Raw genomic sequence first — 21,480 nt, forward strand, 5'->3', positions numbered from 1 at the left:
TATCATTGAGCATATTAATAAAAAAAAAAAACATTTTTATTATATTTATTAGTTGGCTGTATTACTATTATGTCATGAGAATAAAATGTTATCTGACATGAGTCAACTTTTAAAGAAGTTAAACTGTTATGCAATTCTTATGTGCCTTTTGTGCTGTGGAATGGCATTGTCAAAGAACATTTTACCGAAGTAAAGCTCCACCTATAAGAGCAATATTTATCAGTATCAAGTAACAATAGATTATGTTTTCTAACCAGTGGAGAATGGTTTTAGCAACACCAGATTAATGGTTTGATTCCACACAAACTAACTAATACAATAAAAACCCTCAATACACAGTATGCCGCTTTGAAGAAATTAATGTACTTGGATTTAATAAAGTTGACTTGAGACCATTTGTTTTAATTTGCTATATTACGTAATAAATAGATGGAGTTCAATTTTCTCTGGTTATATAGTGTGAAATGGCTGTGCTGCAATGGACATCAGCACTTTCTTAATGCCATAATCTCTTCTGCATAATGCACAGTATTGTTACCCAGCTGAGTATGTATTTGTTATTCTTTCAGAAACCTCCGTGAAACCCGGGATAATGCAGTCATTGAGAAAGAAAGAGCCTTGAATGCAGAGAGAGATGCCCAAACCAAATACGATCAGCTCTTAGATCAGTGAGCTCATACACACCTTTCACATATACATCACAATTACTGGCTGTCATGGGATTCTGATAGCCTTTCATTCACTGTTTGAAAATATGAACAAATACACGTGGAGGATTTCTTAACAACACTCATTGTTCAGAGGAAAGACGCGTGACAGCTGAATGTGTGGGAACCCTTACATTACGGTGCTAGAATAGTAGATGCCACTTTAAATGTTCAGTGGAATTTAAAAACACAATAGCAATTTTATAAATAAACATTTGGAATCGGTGCGTTACGGTATGAATGCACATTACAGTTCAAATGTCACAGTTTGATGCATCACAAAAATACAACTTCAATGAAAACAGAATTTTGTTTTTATTTCAAAAACACAAAGTATATAAAAACGTTGCACTATCGTTGCTCTTGTCTTCGCGTGTGTTTCGTATACATGTGAAAATGACCTTTCTTGTCTGTCTTTTTTGTTTGTTTTCTTGCGTAGTCAAACCTTTCAAGCTTGGCTGGATTCCTCAAAGACCTAATCAAGTAATCTTTGAGTAAACTGTTGACTGACAGGACCATATATTGTCGCTGTAAATAAAAGTGGGTGTACTGATGTTTGGGTGTTACTGTGATGTTAAAGAAAAACAATAGTAAGCACTTGAAACAACATCAGAAGACATGCCTCTTTCACCGTCTCCTGAAAAAAAAGTGCTTTACTTTGTAAATACTGGTTCTTGTCTGAAACAAATACCTTCCACTGACAAATCAAAAGACAATCAAAGCCAAGATTTCAAAGTATGCTGATAGTTATCCTCGTAGTTATAATAGCTGTAATTGTTTTCGGGGCCGAGACATTTTTCGTACAGTAAATGTTCCCACGGTTTTGAGCGAGTGTGTCAGAGATGTTGAACATGCCTTTTGTTAATCATTTTGTATAAATATAAAACACAGCTGATTCCACGTGTTTGCGCTGTGAAGATCAGTGTCTTAACTTGAATGAGAGCAGTATCAGGTTCTGGACAGTGGACTGTGCTAAATGGAAGCGAATAGAAACTAAGGGGTGAATTGTCTAGAGCGAGTACAGTCTGCTTAAAGTCGTTTCTAAGAACATAAAGCAGTGAGTCACTGGCTTGTCTCTGACAGGCTAATGTAGGATTCTAGCCTTTGGTTTTAACAGGACGGGTTAATGCCAATGATGAGAGAAAACATGTTATACTGGCTTGAAAAAAACAGGTATTTGCATTTTGTATTTTGACATGCTATGCTGGTGCCTACAGTCAAATCATTAGCCTAGACAAAATGGCAAGGTCTCAAATTTTTTAGCATGCTACATATAGTTAGTGAAATGGAAACTGTTATTATCTACTACTTAGATCTTTTGCAGTTATACGACTGTTGTTGTAGGTGTGATTTTAGTCATTAAGGATCAAGGAAATGGCTATTGTGCTTTAGTTTGTAATATATGAAGGAGATTATTTAGATATTTATGGTGGCTACTGTGTATTTTTTTCAATATCTAGAGACCCGTGACTGATTTCCATAATATTTAGGGTCACCATTTAACCAAATTTTGGAACAATGCAGATTTTATTATAAGTGATGTACCTGTGCTTTAATCAAAATCTAAAAAATGCAATTCCAGGGTCCTCCATTTACTGGAACTCCTGATGTCAGTTTGACAGCTAAGGTGGGACATCCATTAACTCCTCCCCTCCAACTGTCAGTCTGCTGCCAGTTCCATCTCGAAATTAAACCGCTGCTTTTCTATATACAGTCTATAGGGAGCCGAGGAGGTGACCTATTTTTGTATGCAAAACCCAGAAGCGAGTTAGCATTTTTAGGACTTCCATCACCAATTATCGTCCAATCTTCAACCTACCATTTGTCTCTAAAATCATGGAAAAGTTTGTTGGCACTCAGTTCCTAGCTCACAACCAACACTTTGGTATATTTCAGTCAGATTTCCGCTCGCAACACAGTACCGAAACTGCATTAGTAAGGGTTACAAACAACCTCCTTCTTTCTAGTCATTCTTATTACTCAACCTTAGCTCAGCTTTTGACACTGTATCTCATAATCTACTACTCAAGCGCCTCTCAGAGATTGGAATCTCGGGAGCTGCGTTAGCCTGGTTTTCTTCATTTTGACGGACAGACAATATTACATCACCATGCATAACTACAAATCTCCCACTGTCCCTCTTAAACAGGGTGTGCCACAGGGCTCAGTTCTAGGGCCATTATTATTTATCATTTAAATTATGCCCCTTGGACAAATTATGTCGCCATGGTTTTCAGTATCACTCCTAGGCCGACTTTATTCAGATATATCTATTCACCAGACTGCTACTCTATTGACATTTGTCAATGAGTTAAAAACCTGGTTTATCACCAATTCTCTCAGTTTGAACTTGACAAAAACTGAAGTTTCACTTGTCAGTCCTCAAACTGTAACAAAACATAACTAGCCCCCCTAAAATTGACCTTGAAGCTACATCAATTTACTCTGTCCCTTCATGAGCCCAAAAGATGCTGAATCACTAGTACATGCATTTATTACATCTCGCCTTGACTACAGTGACACTCTTTTTTTGGCTTACCTGCACGTTCCATCTCCCTTTTGCAAAATATTCAGAATACTCCTTCTCGTTTACTTCGATCATCTGTAGGGGAACTTTGTGTTCCTAGATCTCGCCATTCGATCTTTCTCTGTTATGGCTCTGAAAATTTGGAACTCATTGTCCTTCTGTCTTCGGTCAATAACCGCACATAACATTTTTTAGTACAAACTCAATACATATCTGTTTAACCAATATTATCGGTCATCAGCTTTTTCTTCTTAAACTGTTGTGGTTTAATGCTGTATCTGATTGTTTGTTGTACCTTACTATCTGTATTTTTACTATGGTTTGTAACTGCAACCGCATCTCCTGGACATAGCTAATGTCTACTGTCCATCTATGTATTGTTTGATTGCTTATATTGTTTTGTCATTGTGAAGTGCCCTTGACCTTGGGAAAGGTGCTATACAAATTAAACCTTTTTATTATTATTATCACTCCAAAGTATAGGTTTTTTTAAAGGATTTGGGTAAATCGCTCGAAATAAGGTCTGTGGTAAACAAAACCTCTAAATATTTTCACGTTTCATTCTATTACCTAAAACACACCCATTATAACCCACTTGTGATTTTTTAAAGCCTTATTGTGCCTTTAAAACGGCGGTTGCTAACAAGTTGCTAAAAGCGACTGCTTCCTTTGGCGGGGACGTAAGACATCATCGCGCACTTAAGGCTCACAAATGATGCAACATGGGCACAGATTGCTTAAAACGTAGATGTGGGTTCATTCACAGAATAATTATTTACCAGGGAACACATGTTTAAAAAAGTTTGAAAGAAGTGTCGGAGGCTTGGTGGTGGTGATGCTGATATCGAGCAACCTTAAAGTGGTAATATGGTGCGAAAACATGTTTTCTCTGTGTCTTTGGTGTGTTATAAGTTGCCTATGCATGTTTAAGACACGTAAAATTGCAAAAATGGACGCGTCAGAATAAAAGATGCATTCTATCGAAAATGCTCACCCAGACCTGCCTGAAACGCCTCATGTAACCGCACCCCAACAAATCTACGTCAGTTTGGGGTATGATTTGACTTTACCGCCCAAATGTATACCCAAGTAAGGTGGGCATACCTGTCAGTACAATTGCTTCGGATCCTGATGTTACAAATATGGTAGGAAGCGTTACATTTCCATCACGCTTTCAGTATTAGACCAATCACTACACAGTGGTTTGCTGGCCTATCATAGCAAACCTCGCTTTACAGAGCGATGAACTTTGTAAAAAATCTGTGTGTTTCAGAGGGGCTGGGCAAAGAGGAGATACGTTATGTGGAAAATACAGCGTGATAGAACCTTAAATCCTGTATACACATTCAAGGAGTTTTTTTTTTTATAAGCTCTTGGTACATAAAAAACATACATATGACATGAGAACAGGAAGAACAATAAGTAAGTAAAAAATAGGTAGCACTAAGGAAAAGAGAAAGATATTTAAAGGGGCCGCACTCTTAAATCTGCTGCTGTGACTTCCTTCATTAATGTTAATCAAAGAACAAAAGAAAAGAGGATTTTAATGTGTTTAGTAGCTTTAATTCTGTATTAGAATTTAGCATTAAAGACTGTAAAGTGTTTGAAAACTCAATTTAATTTCTGTATATTTCCTACCTGTAAGACATGAGAGCTCCCAGTTATACCGTAATTCAATGTTAAATGGCTATAATTAATGTAAAAATAAAAAATCAGTTTAATGGAGACATCAGTTGCAGTACTAATAGCAGAATATTGCCTTTCATTCATAAAATGATGTTGTTTAAGAAATCTGTTGTTTCTACATTAATTTGGATATTAAATATGAAACTATTAGAATGCAAAAGTATATTTAAAAACATTAATGTTATTTGCGATTAATCATGATTAATCACAGAAAAAATATTATTATTATTATTATCATGATTAATCAGATATTTTTTTTAATCTCACCCAAATACTTTTATCATTTACTTGCTCTCATGTAATTTCTTTCTTTTACTCCATTTGTTTAGATTTCTAATATATATCCAGTATATTTAAAGGTGGTTAAATGAATGTCTAGAAGTGCATATTGTTGTCCCTCCCCTTCCTCTTGAATGGTTAGCCCTTATTTGCCCATGTCAGAGGCTCACCGTGTCACTGAGCTCCAGGCACATGCCTTGCATACTAGCAGATACTCAGTGCACAGTTGTTGGGCATACCCTGCGTTTTTAAACCCCGGGATACAGATTGCTCACATTCACAGAGAAGCTGGATTGAGGGCAAAAATGACAGATGCGCTCTTACCCCTCGCACTTGAGAGGTCGAGTCTATGGTCCGGCAACTCTATTTTGGGCTGGCAAATTGACGTGGGGGAGGGGGGAATAGAGATAAGTGTTGCACAGCGTTGCGTCATGCTGAGAAACCAAATGAAGCTGAATCAAAGTTTTAAGTTGTTGTGTTTTTAGGGTTTCAAAAAAACTAAAGCATGTTTTCATTATGAATTATGTATATATAATTGCATTAGTCCCAGTCTACCACTCCTTACAACAAACTGTTCTAACAGCCTGTGTCCTCACCTTTTTTTTAGAATTTATGCAAACAAATAAACCTAATTGACTTTATACAAATAAATACCCACACAATCTCACTCAACAATCTATGATTGGGAGCTGTAGAATTACATACAATTTGTCACAATTTTTCTCTGTAATGTGTTGGTCATCACAATTATGTAATTTTCTTGCAACGTTGCTTAGATGTAAACAAAAGGGAAATCTTGACCTGCCAGTTTGGCCCCTTCATAGGTGTGGTGACAGTTTCAACCAAAACCCCTGGGGCTCTCTCAATTAAAAAAAAAAGTTTAATACTTCAGCGATCTGTAGCTGAATGCAAACAGATACTCAGTCTGTTCGGGCATGTTGAGATTTGGGGTTTATATATAAAACATTTACTTTCTGCCCCAGGAAATAAACCCTTGCACGTCAGAGGCAGCCACATCTAAGCTTTGATTCCATATAAATTTGGTAATCACTTAATTTAGACTGAGGTGATTCAAGGCAGAGACTGTTGTACAAAAAATAGCATGCAGTGTATAAAGATTCAGCTGTGCTAAATATTTTTCTTTCATTTGTTATAATCATTTGTGGTAAATCTAAAACAAAGTTATGAAATAAATTTCATGTTTCACTTTAATGATTCTTAGCAATAAAATGGGTAAAAGTACAGGTACATCTAAAAAAAATAGAATTAATGGCTTCAAATAATGAAAACCCAAATTCTGTGTCTCAGAAAATTTGAATGTTACATAATATCAAAAAAAATTGTTATTTTAAACAGAAATGTTCTGAAAAGTATGTTCATTTCTTTGCACTTAATATTTGGTTGGGCCTCGTATTGCATGAATTACTGCATGTGGCGTGGCATGGAGGCTATCAGCCTGTGGCACTGCTCTGGTGTAAGGGAAGCCCAGGTTGCTTTGACAGCGGCCTTCAGGTCATTTGCATTGTTGGGTCTGATGTCTCTCATCTTCCTCTGGACAATACCCTATAGATTCTCTGTAGGGTTCAGATCAGGCGGGTTTGCTGGCCAACCAAGCACAGTACCACCATGGTCATTGAACCAGCTTTTGGTACCTTTGGCATTGTGGGCAGGTGCCAAGTCCTGTTGGAAAAATGAAATCAGCATCTCCATAAAGCTTGTCAGCAGAAGGAAGCATGAAGTACTGTAACATTTACTGGTAGATGGCTGCGTTGACTGTGGACTTCAGAAAACATAGTGAACCAAAGTACAATTTTGCATTTCATTTGGAAATCAAGGTCCCAGCGTCTGGGGGAAGAGTGGAGAGGCACAGAATCCATGTTACTTAAACACAGAATTTGGGGTTTTCATTATCTGTAAGTCGTAATCGTCAAAATTTCAAGAAATAAAGGCTTGAAATATTTCACTCTATGTGTAGTGAATCATTTAATAAATGGGATTCACTGAATATTGACCTTTTTCATGATATTCAAATTATTTGAGATGTACCTGTAAATGCGCTTACATTTTCCCTTTCTGTGCTTGTTTCCAGGTTCAGACAGTTGCAGCTGGGTTCAGACAGCAGGGTGGCAGAGCTGGTTAACCTGGTGAAGCTGAAAACCTTTGAGTTGGAGCGTGCTCAGATGGTCCAGGAGGAGACAGCCAGGAACCTCAGCCTCTGTCAAATTGAGTGTGAAAAACACCAGAAAAAACTAGAGGCAAGGCACTAGAAAATAAACAAACATCTTGACCAAATGCATATACCACAGATTATCATGCTGCGTGCACTAGAACATAACCATTGTGTTTTTATTTGGCCTCACTACAAGATACCTTTCTTCTGCCACGTTTTATTGAAAAGTGAAAATATCCCTAGACGTTTAAGTAATTATGCAATTTTTTCTAACATTTGTTATTTGTAAACATTTATCTCATGATATTGCTGCAACAGTTGTGTTGAAAGAGCACCACTTTCTGAACGAAGTAGTTAAAACATATTATATTTTCCTTTTCTTTTTTGACCATATATTTGTAGCGAACCATAACCTAGACCTGCCGCATCCTGTTTTTCTTCATTGTACTTTTAAAAGGAAAAGTCCCAGCACTCTATCATATCATGACTGTTTTTATTTCCCCAATATACACATTCATTCACCCTGAAGTGTATCATCTTCCCAGTGAGTTTTTTGTCTGCAAATTCATTTCTGGATATTCCTGTAATTTTAGTTACATTTTCAGTTTTGACTCCAAATTTGCCATATCTTTATGTGATTCTGAAATATATAAGGTTACTCAGTCTCCTCTAAGCTGCCATATGAACACCAAAGGCTAGACAAAGGTTGAACCCCATCTCACCATATGAAATAATGATTGCACGTATTTGTGTCGATCATAAAACCTTGCAACAGGATGTTATGACACCACCCTTGTTACTCAGTTTGCCTTTGTGTCTTTGTCCTTCTGTTGATCAACTTGTGCAGGTTCTAACAAAAGAGTTTTACGGGCTGCAGTCGTCATCAGAGAAACGCATAACTGAACTCCAAACTCAGAATTCTGAACAGCAGGCACGATTGGAAACGTACGAGCGATTGGAAAAGGAGCTGGATGATGTAACCATGCAGGCTGCAGAAAGTAAGACATGAGTGTAAAACATACTGCAGTCATTGAAATTGAAGAACAAAGATAGTTTTAAACCAAAGACCACATCGGGCTCTGCATTGTGCGCACTGTAGGTTGACAAACAGTTTCCAGGTATACCTATGGGTCCAGCTCACTACGTTTCGCGTTCTGATCCCTTATCGCCATCATCTCGTAAACCATTTCTGTTAACCAGTTTACTTTGATAAAGACAACTCCCTATAGATCATATATATACACTTATATATAGATCAGATGAATGCTTACCAAGAATCTGTGTTATGACGTAAAGCAAAACTGTTTGTGAAACAGTTCTGCTGCTAAACCGTATTTATACAAGACAGTAATTATTTACTAGTACAATAAGTCCCATTATGAGGTCAACATTTGAAGCATGTTAAATACGCTGCTCGTCTGTTTTCTCCACAGCAAAATTGTTTTGCGTGTTTTAAATGCCGAACTAAATCAGAGCTGAAAGTGCTTTCACAAAACACCCTTAGGGCTCTATCCTTAAATAAACCTGTTATTGAATATGATGACACTGAGGTAATGTGAAAGGCCAGTAAAGTTTTTTTATTTGTGAGGTTAACAACAGGTTTTTAAGCATATCACGGTAACAACAGGTTTTTAGTCATATTAGTTAAAATACAGATGAAAAATCATCATTTAGAGATGCATGAAAAGGAAAATAGTGAATGGAAGAAATAAATGAAATGATGATACATCAATAACATGTGCAACAAATGGAGAGCCCAAGTCGACAGTTGAAATTAAACCAAAGTCACCTATATAATGATATAATATTCCCCTAAAAATTCAGTATTTTTTTTACAAGTTTAGTTGAAACGTATTACAGAATGAATGTGTGTCATAAACATAACAAACAGAGATTGATTTACAGACAGTGCTCACAGACATTCTCCAACTACTTAAAAACAGACCAACAACATGAGAAAATGACAACGACAAACCTGAACGAGCTTCTTCTGCAGAACACAAAAGAAGATATTTTTAAGAATTTTGGCAACATTGGCGGTACCCCTTCACTTCTATTGTACAGACACCAACCAAATCAAAGTGAATGGGGTACCACCATTGTTCAGTTACCATCATTTTTCAAAATATCTACTTTCATGTTCTGCAGCAGAAAGAAAGTCATACAGGTTTGAAATGACACGAGGGTGAGTAAATGATGGCAGGTTTTTCATTTTTGGGTGAACTATCCCTTTAAGCTACAGTGTAACCGATCTCCCATATTGTTGTACTATAAATTGTTGCGTTTTGTTCTTATTTAGTCAATCTCTCCTTATGCTTTATTCTTTCCAAAATTGTCTTTAATTTTGGTTAATAATCTCAATTATTTCATTGGTTGTAATGACTTGAAGTCCCTATGCCTCATCTGTATCTTTTTAAGTACCACCTGAAACTTTGGTGTATACAGAAACCTTCCTATGTATCATAAGAAGCTAGAAAAATGTTTATATTTGTAATGGTGCTCTGCCTTCTGGCCATGTTGCTAGCTAGGTGGTCCAGGCATGACACTCTTAATCCTTGTTTTCCCCTTTTCTTTCAGTGGAGAATGAAGATGAGGCAGAGAGGGTTCTGTTTTCGTATGGTTATGGTGCGAACATTCCTACAACGGCTAAGAGAAGACTGAAGCAAAGGTGAAGTGTGATATGGTCACGTGCCTCTGAAAACCAGGAGCTCATCTTTGTGTTTGTCGATGATATTTATGTCTACAAGACCCTAATCATAGGTTTCTGAACGTGTGTTTGTACAGCGTTCACTTGGCACGCCGGATTTTGCAGCTGGAGAAACAGAACACGCTGCTTAGGAGAGACCTGGAGCGGCAGACGACACACACCAGTCAGATCTCTGAAGAGGTGCTGCGTTTCACTCTTTAAATGGGCAGGGAAAAGCATGTAGCTAGAATGTTTTCTGTATAACCCACCCCTTAGGGTTTGTACCTACAAGCATAATTTTGAACTAAATTTACTCATGAAGCGAAAGTGATCTCAGTGGGTTATATTTTGACGACAGTTTTTGACATATGCCCCGAGGTAGGCTAAAGAGCATCTGTATTGAAGGGAGTAACTTCCAAAGCAGACCTTTTACTGTATACGTGCATGTTATGAGCTTGACATGGTGTTAACTAAAGCCCCCCAAACACCACAGTTAGCATGAATATTTGTATTGATATTAAAGGAACATTATGTGATTTTTTGTGGCATCTAGCGGTGGGGTTACGAATTCCAACCAGCGGCTCACTCCACCTCTCCCCCCTCCCTTTCGAAACACTAGGGGGGCTGACAAAGGACTAAGATGTCGTCACGTTTTAACTTCTTTCCCAGAAGCAGATAACATATTTACAAAACACGCTCTGTAGAGCAGTTTGTGCATTTAGGGCTACTGTAGGAACAACATGACGATTGTATGTTGATAGACATCGGAAGACATAGTTATATGTATTATAGTGCATTTCTGTCAATACTGAAGATCCAACAGTTCCAAGAGAACATTAACAAAGATTAATACATTCTCAAAATATATATTGGTCATTGTTAGTGTCATGTTAGTTAATGCATTAACTAATGTAAACAAATGAAACCTTACTGTAAAGTGTTACAAATATAATGTATAGTTCATCCAAACAACCGACCAACAGCAAATCAATATAAAGCTGGTCATTTCAATTCTAAATTAATTGCCTATGGTATTATAATCCTGTGACATTCCGATGCCTAACTGGCTTTCAGTTTTCACTTTCACATAATGTCTCTTTCATTTGCATATGTCTGTATTATAAGTCCATGGTTAAACCCCCACAAAACCACAGTCAACCGTCTTTGCTTAAAATGGCAAGTAACAAAATCCCCCTAGAGTTTGGAGGACACTATCTAACATTTGAACCATTTAGTAAGAAGACTGAGTTGCAGTGTTTACATTCAAACAGGGACATTGACTTTCTGTTTATTTTAATTAACTTTGATGGATTCATATGGTTATATTTCTGTACCCCTGTCGTAGAGTAAATCATTACAGCTAAGTTTTAGATGATCACTTAATGTACATCACTGTGAATAGTGAATTCACATACAAAGCAACAAAAAGATTGTACAATTGCACTGTTACAAGACTTTCCAGTATCAAACGGTTTCAATACATCAGTGCCACTGGCAAACTTCTTATAGTGTTTATAATTGTCCCTGAGTGTATAAAAAAAACATTTGTCACTTTTCTGGCTATACACATCTATAAAAGAAAATGTAATTAGTTCTGTTTTGTAGTATCTTAAAAATATTGAATATGGGAAGTGTAGTGTAAGTGAAGTGTAAAATCAAACAGGAAAAATAACAGTTGAGGTAGGGCTTAAGCCTAAGCCATTAAATTTATGCCATCAGACATCATCAGGGGCAGAATCAGATAATTCGATCTTGATTAAAGATTTTGAAGGCACATAAATAAATAAATAAATATTATAAATTGGGTAATCTTCATAATAAACATTGCAATATTCAATAATAATAAGAATATAAGAAATTAAGAATGTCTAATTTGAGTTCAAGGTTACATACTCCCTTAAATATAACACAAATTTTAACTTCTGCTTTCAGCTGAATGGGAGATAATGCATTGTTCAGTCAAAATGAGCTCTGTTTAGTCAATAGGTTGCTTTGATTGTAATGCAAGTATCCCTGTATAGGAAGGTCCAACTTTTTAAGAGTCAGTAGAATGGAATGGGTACAAAAATGTTATGTTATATCAAGTTATTGAATATTTACTCAATTACAGCTAATCAAAAAAGTCAGAAATAGAGTATGTCAGAACTTTAAATCTACAGCATACTGTGAAAGATGACTTGTGAAGGATGCCACTAAGAGACCATTGACAGCTGGAGCCAGAGGCTGAGATGGGAGAGACTGTAATGGAACAACTGTTGGGTGCTTCCCAGTCAGAGCTTCATGAGCTAGTGGCAAAGGGAGGAAAGTGTTTAAAGGGGTCATGTGGCACTAATACGTGTTTTTCTGTGAATTTGGTGTGTTATAAGTTCCCCATGCATGTATTAGACACGTAAAATTGCAAAAAAATTAAGATTGGAAAAAAGATGCATAAGGTGGGCATACCTGTCAGTACAATTGCATTGGAACCTGATGTTCCAAATATGGTAAGAGGCATTACATTTCCGTCACATGCTTGCAGTATTCGACCAATCACTATGCAATCTGAACATTTCAGGGAGGCGAGGCAAAGAGGAGATACAAATATGAACTTTAAATCGTGTATACACATTGAATAACATCTAAAACAAACTACAATATTCGTTTTAGCCATGTCATATGACTCCTTTAAAGATTTAATGGGAAATCTCCCAAAACTACTCCCCAACCCTATTGTTTGGCTCATGGTGCTACACAGACTGATCGCGTATGTCATTGAAGTACAATAATAGCAATTTAATAGGCATTTAAATGGGTCTCATGGTGGTTAGATGTCATATAGATTTGTTCATAACATGAAGTTAAACAAACCAAACCAGCCATACGTATCCCATAAGTTTCTGTGGATGATGGTCCATTTCTGTGGCTTTGAGCTTGTTTAAGTTGTTAAAGTTTAATGTAAAACAATACCACTGCAGAGGGTGAATACTTCTTTTTATGCAACCAAAGTAAGTTGCCAATTTAAGTTTCTTAAAAATCTACAGAAGCTTCTAGACACTTTAGACCTTGCACTGTGGAGCAGTCAGTTAGACCATGTAATCTGTTTCAGTAGGCGATTAATAGCACTTTAACTGTCACCTAGATAGGAGGATATATTGCCTATAATAAAGAAAAACACTTAGCGTTTAGTAAAAACATGTCAAATTGTATATTACTTGTGATAACACTGTAATTTGCACCGGAACATAGTTAATCAGAGGCACTCCACAATATCAGAATCTTTGACTTTTTGTGTCAGGCTCACCCAAAAACCTATAGATTAGATAGCATTGGGTAGACCATGGAAAGATGGGGAAACCCTGGAACTTATGAGTCACTGTTATCTACACTGATGCAGTCTTAGGATGATATCTTTTCTAGAGGTATACAACTGTAGCCCTACCTCCGGTTCGTAAAATTAACCAGAAGGCAAATCTTCAGACTCACAGAAAGCTTCACACATTCTTTAAAAGTCAAGGCACTAATTTTTGTGCCACAAAGAAAATTTCAGTTAAAGTTTATTTTAAAGAACCATCTTTTTCAATGCTTTTTAGAATCTGAAGAACCTTTCTTTTTAGCAACAAAACCTTTCTTGAAACAGAAAGTGAAACGAATGGTTCTTAGACAAAAAAGGTTCTTCTAAAGCACCTTTAGTTTTAAGAGTATATCTCTTGCTAAAATGTTACCCAGATTACTTTACCAAGTAAAATGATAAATAAAGATTAATTTTTAATACCATACAGGTTGGGGACCAGGAAAAAAGTGATATCTCGTTATTCATAAGGTGTTGGTTGAACATTTTCCTTGAATAAAAGAAATCTGTTGAAGCAGGGAACCTGTTGCTCACTCTTCTCATATTTGTGAAGACTGCTTTTAAAAAACACAAAACAGTTTGGCTATTAAGCTTTTCACCCCACAATAGTTGATTTATTTATTTATTTATGCTTGTTTTATTTTGTCCAACCCCTCTATAAAGCAGAGGGGGAAATACTGCATAGTTTCTTTGATCTGAATGGTTTCAAAGATGATTTAGGAAGGTCAAGGAATTAATCCTGGATTATAACTAACTTTACCTGGAATGGATAACACCTGCATAAAGGATTCCATAATTCTTCTGTAATGCCTAAGCCAAAATTCGATCCCTTCTCTTCTTTTTGTCTGGCTCATAGACCGATCTGACATTAGAGCTTTGCACCTTCTATTTTGTTTTACAGTTGCCAGTCAAAATAATAGTTTCTTGATGTCATACATATGGCACTGACTGAATCACGGTTTCATAGTCAGGTCGGGTCAAGTTTGTAGAGATTCCAAAAATCTACTTAAAACCCATGGGTAATGTCAAATACAGATGAAGTGCTATGTAGCTGATAGAGACCGTCTCTGGGTAAGTAAGGATAAAGTTTTAATAAAGTAGCATCACAAGTCTGTGCTTGTTCTGCCCTCCTACACCACATTTTTACCCTGGCGCACACTGTTCTTGGTGAAATGATTCATGAATGGATGAACAGATCCTCTCAGTTTAAAAGTAATAATGATACATGGTTGGTCATCATGATTATCATTGTCTTAAAAAGAAAGGTGCTGTGAAAAAACGGTTTGGTTGCGTGATCATTTGTTCTGGCACACCGCACTTACAGGGAAGTAAACTAAATTGACCCGAGAAACAAGTAACTTGCCTCCTGTCTAAATAAATACTTCACTTCAGACATAACATCTGAGCTGCAAGGATTTTCTTTTCATTGCTGTTTTAAACATTCATAAAAAGATCATAGTAGACCGTAACTGTCATGCTTGAAGCTCTCACAAAGGCCCTGAATCATCTGCGTGTTGATGTATTGTATTTGGCCCGTGCTTCTGTACCCTGTGTACACACATCACGTTTACCAGACGCGTGTTTTATCTCTTTCACATTCTCACGGTGCGGAATAAAAAAAGCAGGACTGATGCGATTGCTCTTGTTCTTTTGCCGTATCAGACGCACACTCGGGTTATGCCACAGCCAATCCGAGCAGCTGTTGAGCAATGGTAATGAGTGTACTATGAAGGTGGCCTCCACTGTTGGCAAACGGACCTTACCTGTGTCAGACATGACGGATTGATACTTTTTGTGTCTTTCTGAAATTGCTTCGAAAGAAAACCAAGTTTTCTTTACAAAAATTCCTCAGATTGCTCACTTAGCCACCCACACGGCAGCAGCCTCTCGTTGCATGCAGACATCAGGAGCCCCACCCTGCAAATGCAGCACAGACGTTTGCTGCCAAAGATAGTAAGAGCTCACCTGTGAACATGTCCAGATGTCATCTTCTGTTTTATGCACTGAATCTCATCACCTCTTAAAGTCGCTGACTGAAGGCTTTGCTTATAGAGATTTCATTTTTTCTTTTGAATGGCAGATGAAAAATACTTTTCTTTAGATTGTATTGTATAACCTGTTTAGTTTTTTTTCAAGGGATAATGCACAGCCACGACAATGTTTAAGTGTTTAATCATTTGTGTTTAATTGGGTATATAGCCTATATTTAATTTATTTGTAATTATTCAAAGAACCCAGTCGACCTTTTTAGGTGGTTGTTATCTTGGAATAACATATATTGGAATGTTGCAAGTGGCCAATCAGAATCAAGTATTCCAGAGCCCATGTAATAACAGGGTGTGCACACCGGATGCGACAGGCGGGGTACAATACGACAAAACACATTTGAAACGCAATAGAACCCATTATAATTTCAAATTAAATCCACACTGGATGCGGCGCGGTGCGACGCGACAAACCCCTCAAGAACAAGCAGATTGTCATGTTGCATCGTGTCTGGTGTAGACAAGCTATAAGGAACAATAACAGCAACAAACATTGTGCTTTTTTATGCCTAATTGGGAAAATGTAGTTTGTACATTTACGTTAGTAACTACTAACCCCTAAACCAGCCTCTACATAATGATAGCTGACAACCTTAAAGGAACTGTTCACCCAAAAATGAAAATTCTGTAACCAAATAGTTCTTGGACATCATTGATTACCAAAATAGGAAAAATTGCTTTATGAATTTATTTGTTCGGTTGAACACAGGAGACGATATTTTGAGAAATGTAGGAAAGCAAACAGGTCTGCGGCACTTTTGACTACCATTTTTTCCTGCTATACTAGTCCATAGTTGCCAAGAACTGTTTGTTACAAACATTCTTACAAATATCTTTCTCTGTGTTCATCAGAACAAAGACATTTTTACAGATATGGAATAACTCGAGGGTGAGTAAATGATGGCAGAATTGTTATTTTTGGTTGATCTGTCCATGTAAGTTCAAGTAATTTTGTGTGAACTTTCCATTTGAATTATTGTGTCTTCCAGTTGAAGGCGGCTAACAAGCTTCTTCAGCTAGCCCAGCAACCGCACAGCTACCTGATTGAGACCGTAAGGCAGAGAGACACTCAGATCCACGCATTGAAAGAGCGTCTCGCACAGTTAGAAGAGGAAGTAAGGTAAGGCTAAAAACAAACACAAACATCATCATCGCACATGTTTCTGTCACAGCATGATCCAGTCATTAAAACAAAGCTTTTGAAAGGATGTAGACAGAGTCTTTATTGTTGTTCTAACAATGGTTGCAATGGTTCCTGAATACATTTACGTCCGTGTTCATGGCAGATGTGTTCTATGTATAGCACAGGTGGGTATGCATATAGCACAGGTGTGCGTATTTATAATATATGTATTAACAAAAATAATCACAAAAAATGAACAAATAATGGTTCCGATTTAATGGATTTTTCTCAAGCGTTCTCTTCACTAACTAAAAGGTAAAAAACAAACGCAGATTTGTGTGGCAAAAAAAAGTTGTGTTTAGTTGAAAATGATAATAAAAATAATCAGTATTTAAGTGATTCATTTATGATAGATTTTCATACTTTATATGTTAATGATTGTATTAAAACAATCAACAATGGGATTAAAATAGAAACAATAGAGGGTATGCATAAAAGACATTTCATAAACCATTAAATTATGAAGGCGTGGTAAGGTCATTTCTGAGAAAAAGCTTAAAGTTTTATATATATTATACTCGAAAATGTTATTGTTACATAAACTGGGTGAGAAAAAGATAAGTCATTATGTGAAATATCTTCTGTTTAATCTCATTCGAGAGCAAGAGTTATCAACCTGCAGATAAAGGTCAGAAGCCATGCACACCTGACAGCTCTGAGTGTATGTGTCTGTGTCTGTGTGTGTGTGTGTGTGTGCGCGCGCAGCTTTTGTTGGCTAAATCGCATATCAATGACAGGTATAATCTCCCCCCATCCCCCTCTCGCTTAAACTCCTTTTATGCAAACTGTACACACAAGTTAAACTGAGACAGAGGAACGTCTAACACCGGAGACAAACCTAAGTCCTCACTAAAGGAAATAGGAAACATAGTCCAGATCAGCATGACAGGTTCAGCACAGACAGGTGTTGAGGAGTCAGTGAGGTGTATGCCATTTATGCATGGGTCGCTGATTTCACAATGGTTTTATTTGAAGGGTTTTTTATCAGTGTTTGCTTAACTGCTTCTGTCAAGGCCTGTAGTTGTGAGTTCATTCACAGCTTGATGCTCAATTCTGCGTAAATGGACTCTCAGGTTTTACACTTTGAGCTAAATACCTAGAAAAAAACAGAAAAGCCTTTTGACTATGTTTTTCATCACTCATTCAGTGTGTTTGACATACACATTTGTTGTGTTGGAATGCAGTTTTACTCTACGAATGTACTGTACTGACAACTCACCCTGACGTGGGTGAATATTTAACCTTACATGCATATGGATTAGTATTTTATTGTTTTATTGTTTGAATGTATTTGCTATCACTAGCAGACTAGGGCCTAGATTAGACTATATTATTAATTATGTGTGTATGTTAATTTTTCCAGAGCACTGCGAAAAGAAAAGACTGCATTGCTGCAGGTGAAAAATAACATGGCAGCTGATCTGGAAAGGCTCCTGAACCACAGAGAGGTAAGTGATGCGTCGGCAGATTAAAAACCAGCACAATTGCTAATTCACTCTCTTCAGTGGCATCTCATGTGTTTTAGAAAAAATATTGTGATCTACCTAATGCACCCTGTTTTATGTTTTAGCATACTAAACATATAAGGCAATGTTGATTGGAAACAACCTTTTTATTACTTAATAAATATACTCCAATTACACAGTTTATTTCCTTACTTTTTTATCGTTATTCTGAGTCGCTTCCAACCCAACATTTAAATTTGGGTGTGTCATGTATTGTGCATCCCACAGTGATGAATGAATTACAGTTACATTTGTCTTGGGTGGAGACAGTCGTACACATGATTAAGCTGCCATATTTTGAGCCATACATTAAGTGCCGTCTCTGGTTTTCATTTAATGATATGTTTGTTGTATTATGTTAATTACATTACATTAATGTGTCATTCTGCAATTGCAGTGGCATTTCCATGTAAAAAAGAAATCTCATCACCAGTGTTTTAAACATTCCCCACTATGTTAGAGAATTTGTATTGGCTTGCATTGAACTGATTGGCTGAATCTTTTGTCAGTGGTGTGACGGGCTTTTTAACCTAATTAAAGGTTATTAAAACCAGCTATACTTCTGATGTAGTTTATGGTAAATGCGTAAAGCATATAATAACTGGATAGAAATGCTACATATCGCAGGTGTTCGCAGACAATCTGTCTTGACAACCCTTCCCTCCTTTAGACTACTCTACATAAATTCAGCCAAATTGACAGGATTTGTTTGTCGTCATAATTCATAAGTGGCGTCGGAATACAAGATTTGATTGTTTCGTTCTGTATAGTTTATCATAGTACTGTATACGACTACCAGCATTGCGTCTGCAACCCTTCACAACGTTTCAACAGATAAACTAGCATTATTTCCCTCGTCCTTCACAACGGGTTGTCATTGCCAATAGGAGCACAGACGGAGCTTTCAAACAATGCAAAAAGAAAAAAAAACTATTATTTGATTAGGGAATGGTTCGTTGAGATATGGCAACAATACTTCAGCCTTTATGAGGTATCACAAAAGAGTGATAATAGATTAATGCTTGTATCGGATGTGCTTTACAACCCAGTGAGTACTTTGAGCATTAAACTAGCAAATCATTCATTGTGACGATACGACAGCCAGTACAAAACACACTGTTTGTTGACGTTCTTGTTTGTGGAAGTCACTCGCTACTTCCGCATTTCTCAATGACATCACACACATCGTAAAACATGCTAATTTTACTTGTTGGGAAACAACATATATTGACATTGTTTCTTGCCCAAGACAAGAATTTTGAACCTAAAATGGCATATTCTGAAAGCGTTTTTATTGTAACATAAATAATCATGCAGCGAGTTTTAGATAATTTAATACATTTTGATTAAATAAAATTTAAATAATTACCACCATTGATAATAAAAGTATTGAATTCAAAATAAACAATATGAAGAAATTATAAATAATAATAATGTGAATATTTATATTTGTCCAAATTACAGAGCGACACACGATATAAAACACAATAGAAGCTACTAATCCATTGTAGCTTGTTGCATTTCACTGTTCTGGGCAAAAACTCTAAATACCATGGACAAGAAAAATAATTTTTAAAGTTGCTGTGAAAGGTGTCTAGACATGTTTGCCGTACACTAGTTTTTCTTCGATCTGAAGGTATAAGGCATATAAAATATAAAACTCACACATTACACATATTATATTTGGTTATACACAATACCTTTTTTTAATTTACATACATTGTCTATTAAAAGTGTCCATACAAGTTTGAGAGCAAGACACACGCACTAGGTGTGTCCATGTTCATTGTCATCTATCATCCAGCCCTTACATTTTAAACAGCAGTTACAGTACATGTATCCGCACTGTCTAAACAAGTCATCACCCTGTTAAAAGGCCTCTTGGGCAAATGTGGCTCTAGAAACCGATCAATGGATTTGTAGCTTTGTTTCGAATGCCTTAACATTTCACCACAGCCTGATCATCAAGTGTTTGAGGTACACTCGCTAACTAGAAAATCCAGTCTCTCAGGTCAACTGTTTCCCATGCTCAAGTCGTCGGACTAGTCATAACTTTGCAAGAGTGCCTGTGGTTTTCTGACAGACATCTATTAGATTGCCTCATTGTAAGGATCTGATGCGAGACACCAAATCTTCCTGACCCATGTGTTTTGAATGTAGTGTTTTGAAAGGTATGGTATGAACTGCTAAACCGGCAATCGTATTGGTTTTGTTTTGAAAAGGTTAGCTTTATTTGCATTTCTATTGCATCCTCCAAAGGCAGGGCGTAACTGATTAAGCTCTGGTGAAATCTGGAGCTATTTTCAACCAAATACTGCTGGCACACACTGTGCCGACTTCACAACTTCCAGTGGCATGTTGGCAGAAAGCATGCAATCCTTACAGACAGCTGCTCCTCTCTGGCACTTTTTAGCATACCAGGGCATAAGGCCATACAGTGATAAATAGAAATATTGAATGACTCTTATGGATCAGGCTGATTCACATTGACCACTGAACTGCCGTGTAGCAGCAGGAGATGTTTTAGATCGTTCAAAATTTTTTTTATTTGTTTTATATTTTAAATTGTTTTTAACAAGTGAAAATAACATTTTTTTCTGTGCTTATAACTTTTGAGGCATGCCATTGAATATCTGAAACCTTTCCTGAAAGGGTTTATTCTAGAAGATTTTTCACTCAAATTTTGTAAATTTTAAAGCTGTGAAATTAATAAAATATATTGTTCAAATTGTGTAAATGTTAAGTAACAAATTAAGTAAATCTACAAAACTCAAATGTATCTATTAGAATTCAACAAAAATATTAAGTGTATATAAAAATATTTTAATGAAATACTTATTTGTTTAATTAAATAAACTTAAATAATATATGTACATTTTAGAGAAATTAACTGTTGGGTTTTGTCACTGTCACATTTTTTTACACATCACAATATGTCCCATTGAAATAATTTGTTAAAGTTAATATAACTATAAATTTGTTTTGGGATATTTACTAAGGCACATTAATTACTTTTTAGAGTCCATATCTGTCACCTTCCTTTGCTTTTCTTTAAAGAAGAAGATTTACTGTCCATGGTTTTTTCAACATGTTGAAACAAGAAGTTGCTCTTCTCCTGTGATCTTTGAGCATAATTAATTTATTCACTTAAGTCAGGTAAAAACTTGAAGAGATCCATTAACTGCAGCCACAAATGACTAATAAATTGTAGTTAAGACAAGACTGTGGTTGAACGCAAGGTTTTTTAAACAAACATTAACTGATGTATTAATATACAGTTGTCAGCAAGTATTTGAATTGTTTGCAACTCTACAGTACAAAACCAGATAATCTATAGCAAATAATTCCAGATCTTGTCATTACT

At 36.4% G+C, this 21,480-nt stretch overlaps 1 protein-coding gene across 1 annotated transcript in view; it reads left to right on the forward strand.

The window, feature by feature from the left end:
• Nucleotides 1-21,480, forward strand: part of pibf1 (progesterone immunomodulatory binding factor 1) — a 29,005-nt gene that overhangs the window by 6,082 nt on the left and 1,443 nt on the right. The window contains exons 10-16 of the mRNA XM_056772501.1: nt 570-668; nt 7,289-7,454; nt 8,217-8,367; nt 9,947-10,037; nt 10,154-10,256; nt 16,418-16,548; nt 17,975-18,059. Of these exons, the coding sequence (XP_056628479.1) occupies nt 570-668; nt 7,289-7,454; nt 8,217-8,367; nt 9,947-10,037; nt 10,154-10,256; nt 16,418-16,548; nt 17,975-18,059 (826 nt within the window). The remainder of the gene's footprint in view (nt 1-569; nt 669-7,288; nt 7,455-8,216; nt 8,368-9,946; nt 10,038-10,153; nt 10,257-16,417; nt 16,549-17,974; nt 18,060-21,480) is intronic.

The sequence above is a fragment of the Triplophysa dalaica genome, chromosome 2 (assembly GCF_015846415.1).
Source record: "Triplophysa dalaica isolate WHDGS20190420 chromosome 2, ASM1584641v1, whole genome shotgun sequence".
NCBI lineage: Eukaryota > Metazoa > Chordata > Actinopteri > Cypriniformes > Nemacheilidae > Triplophysa > Triplophysa dalaica.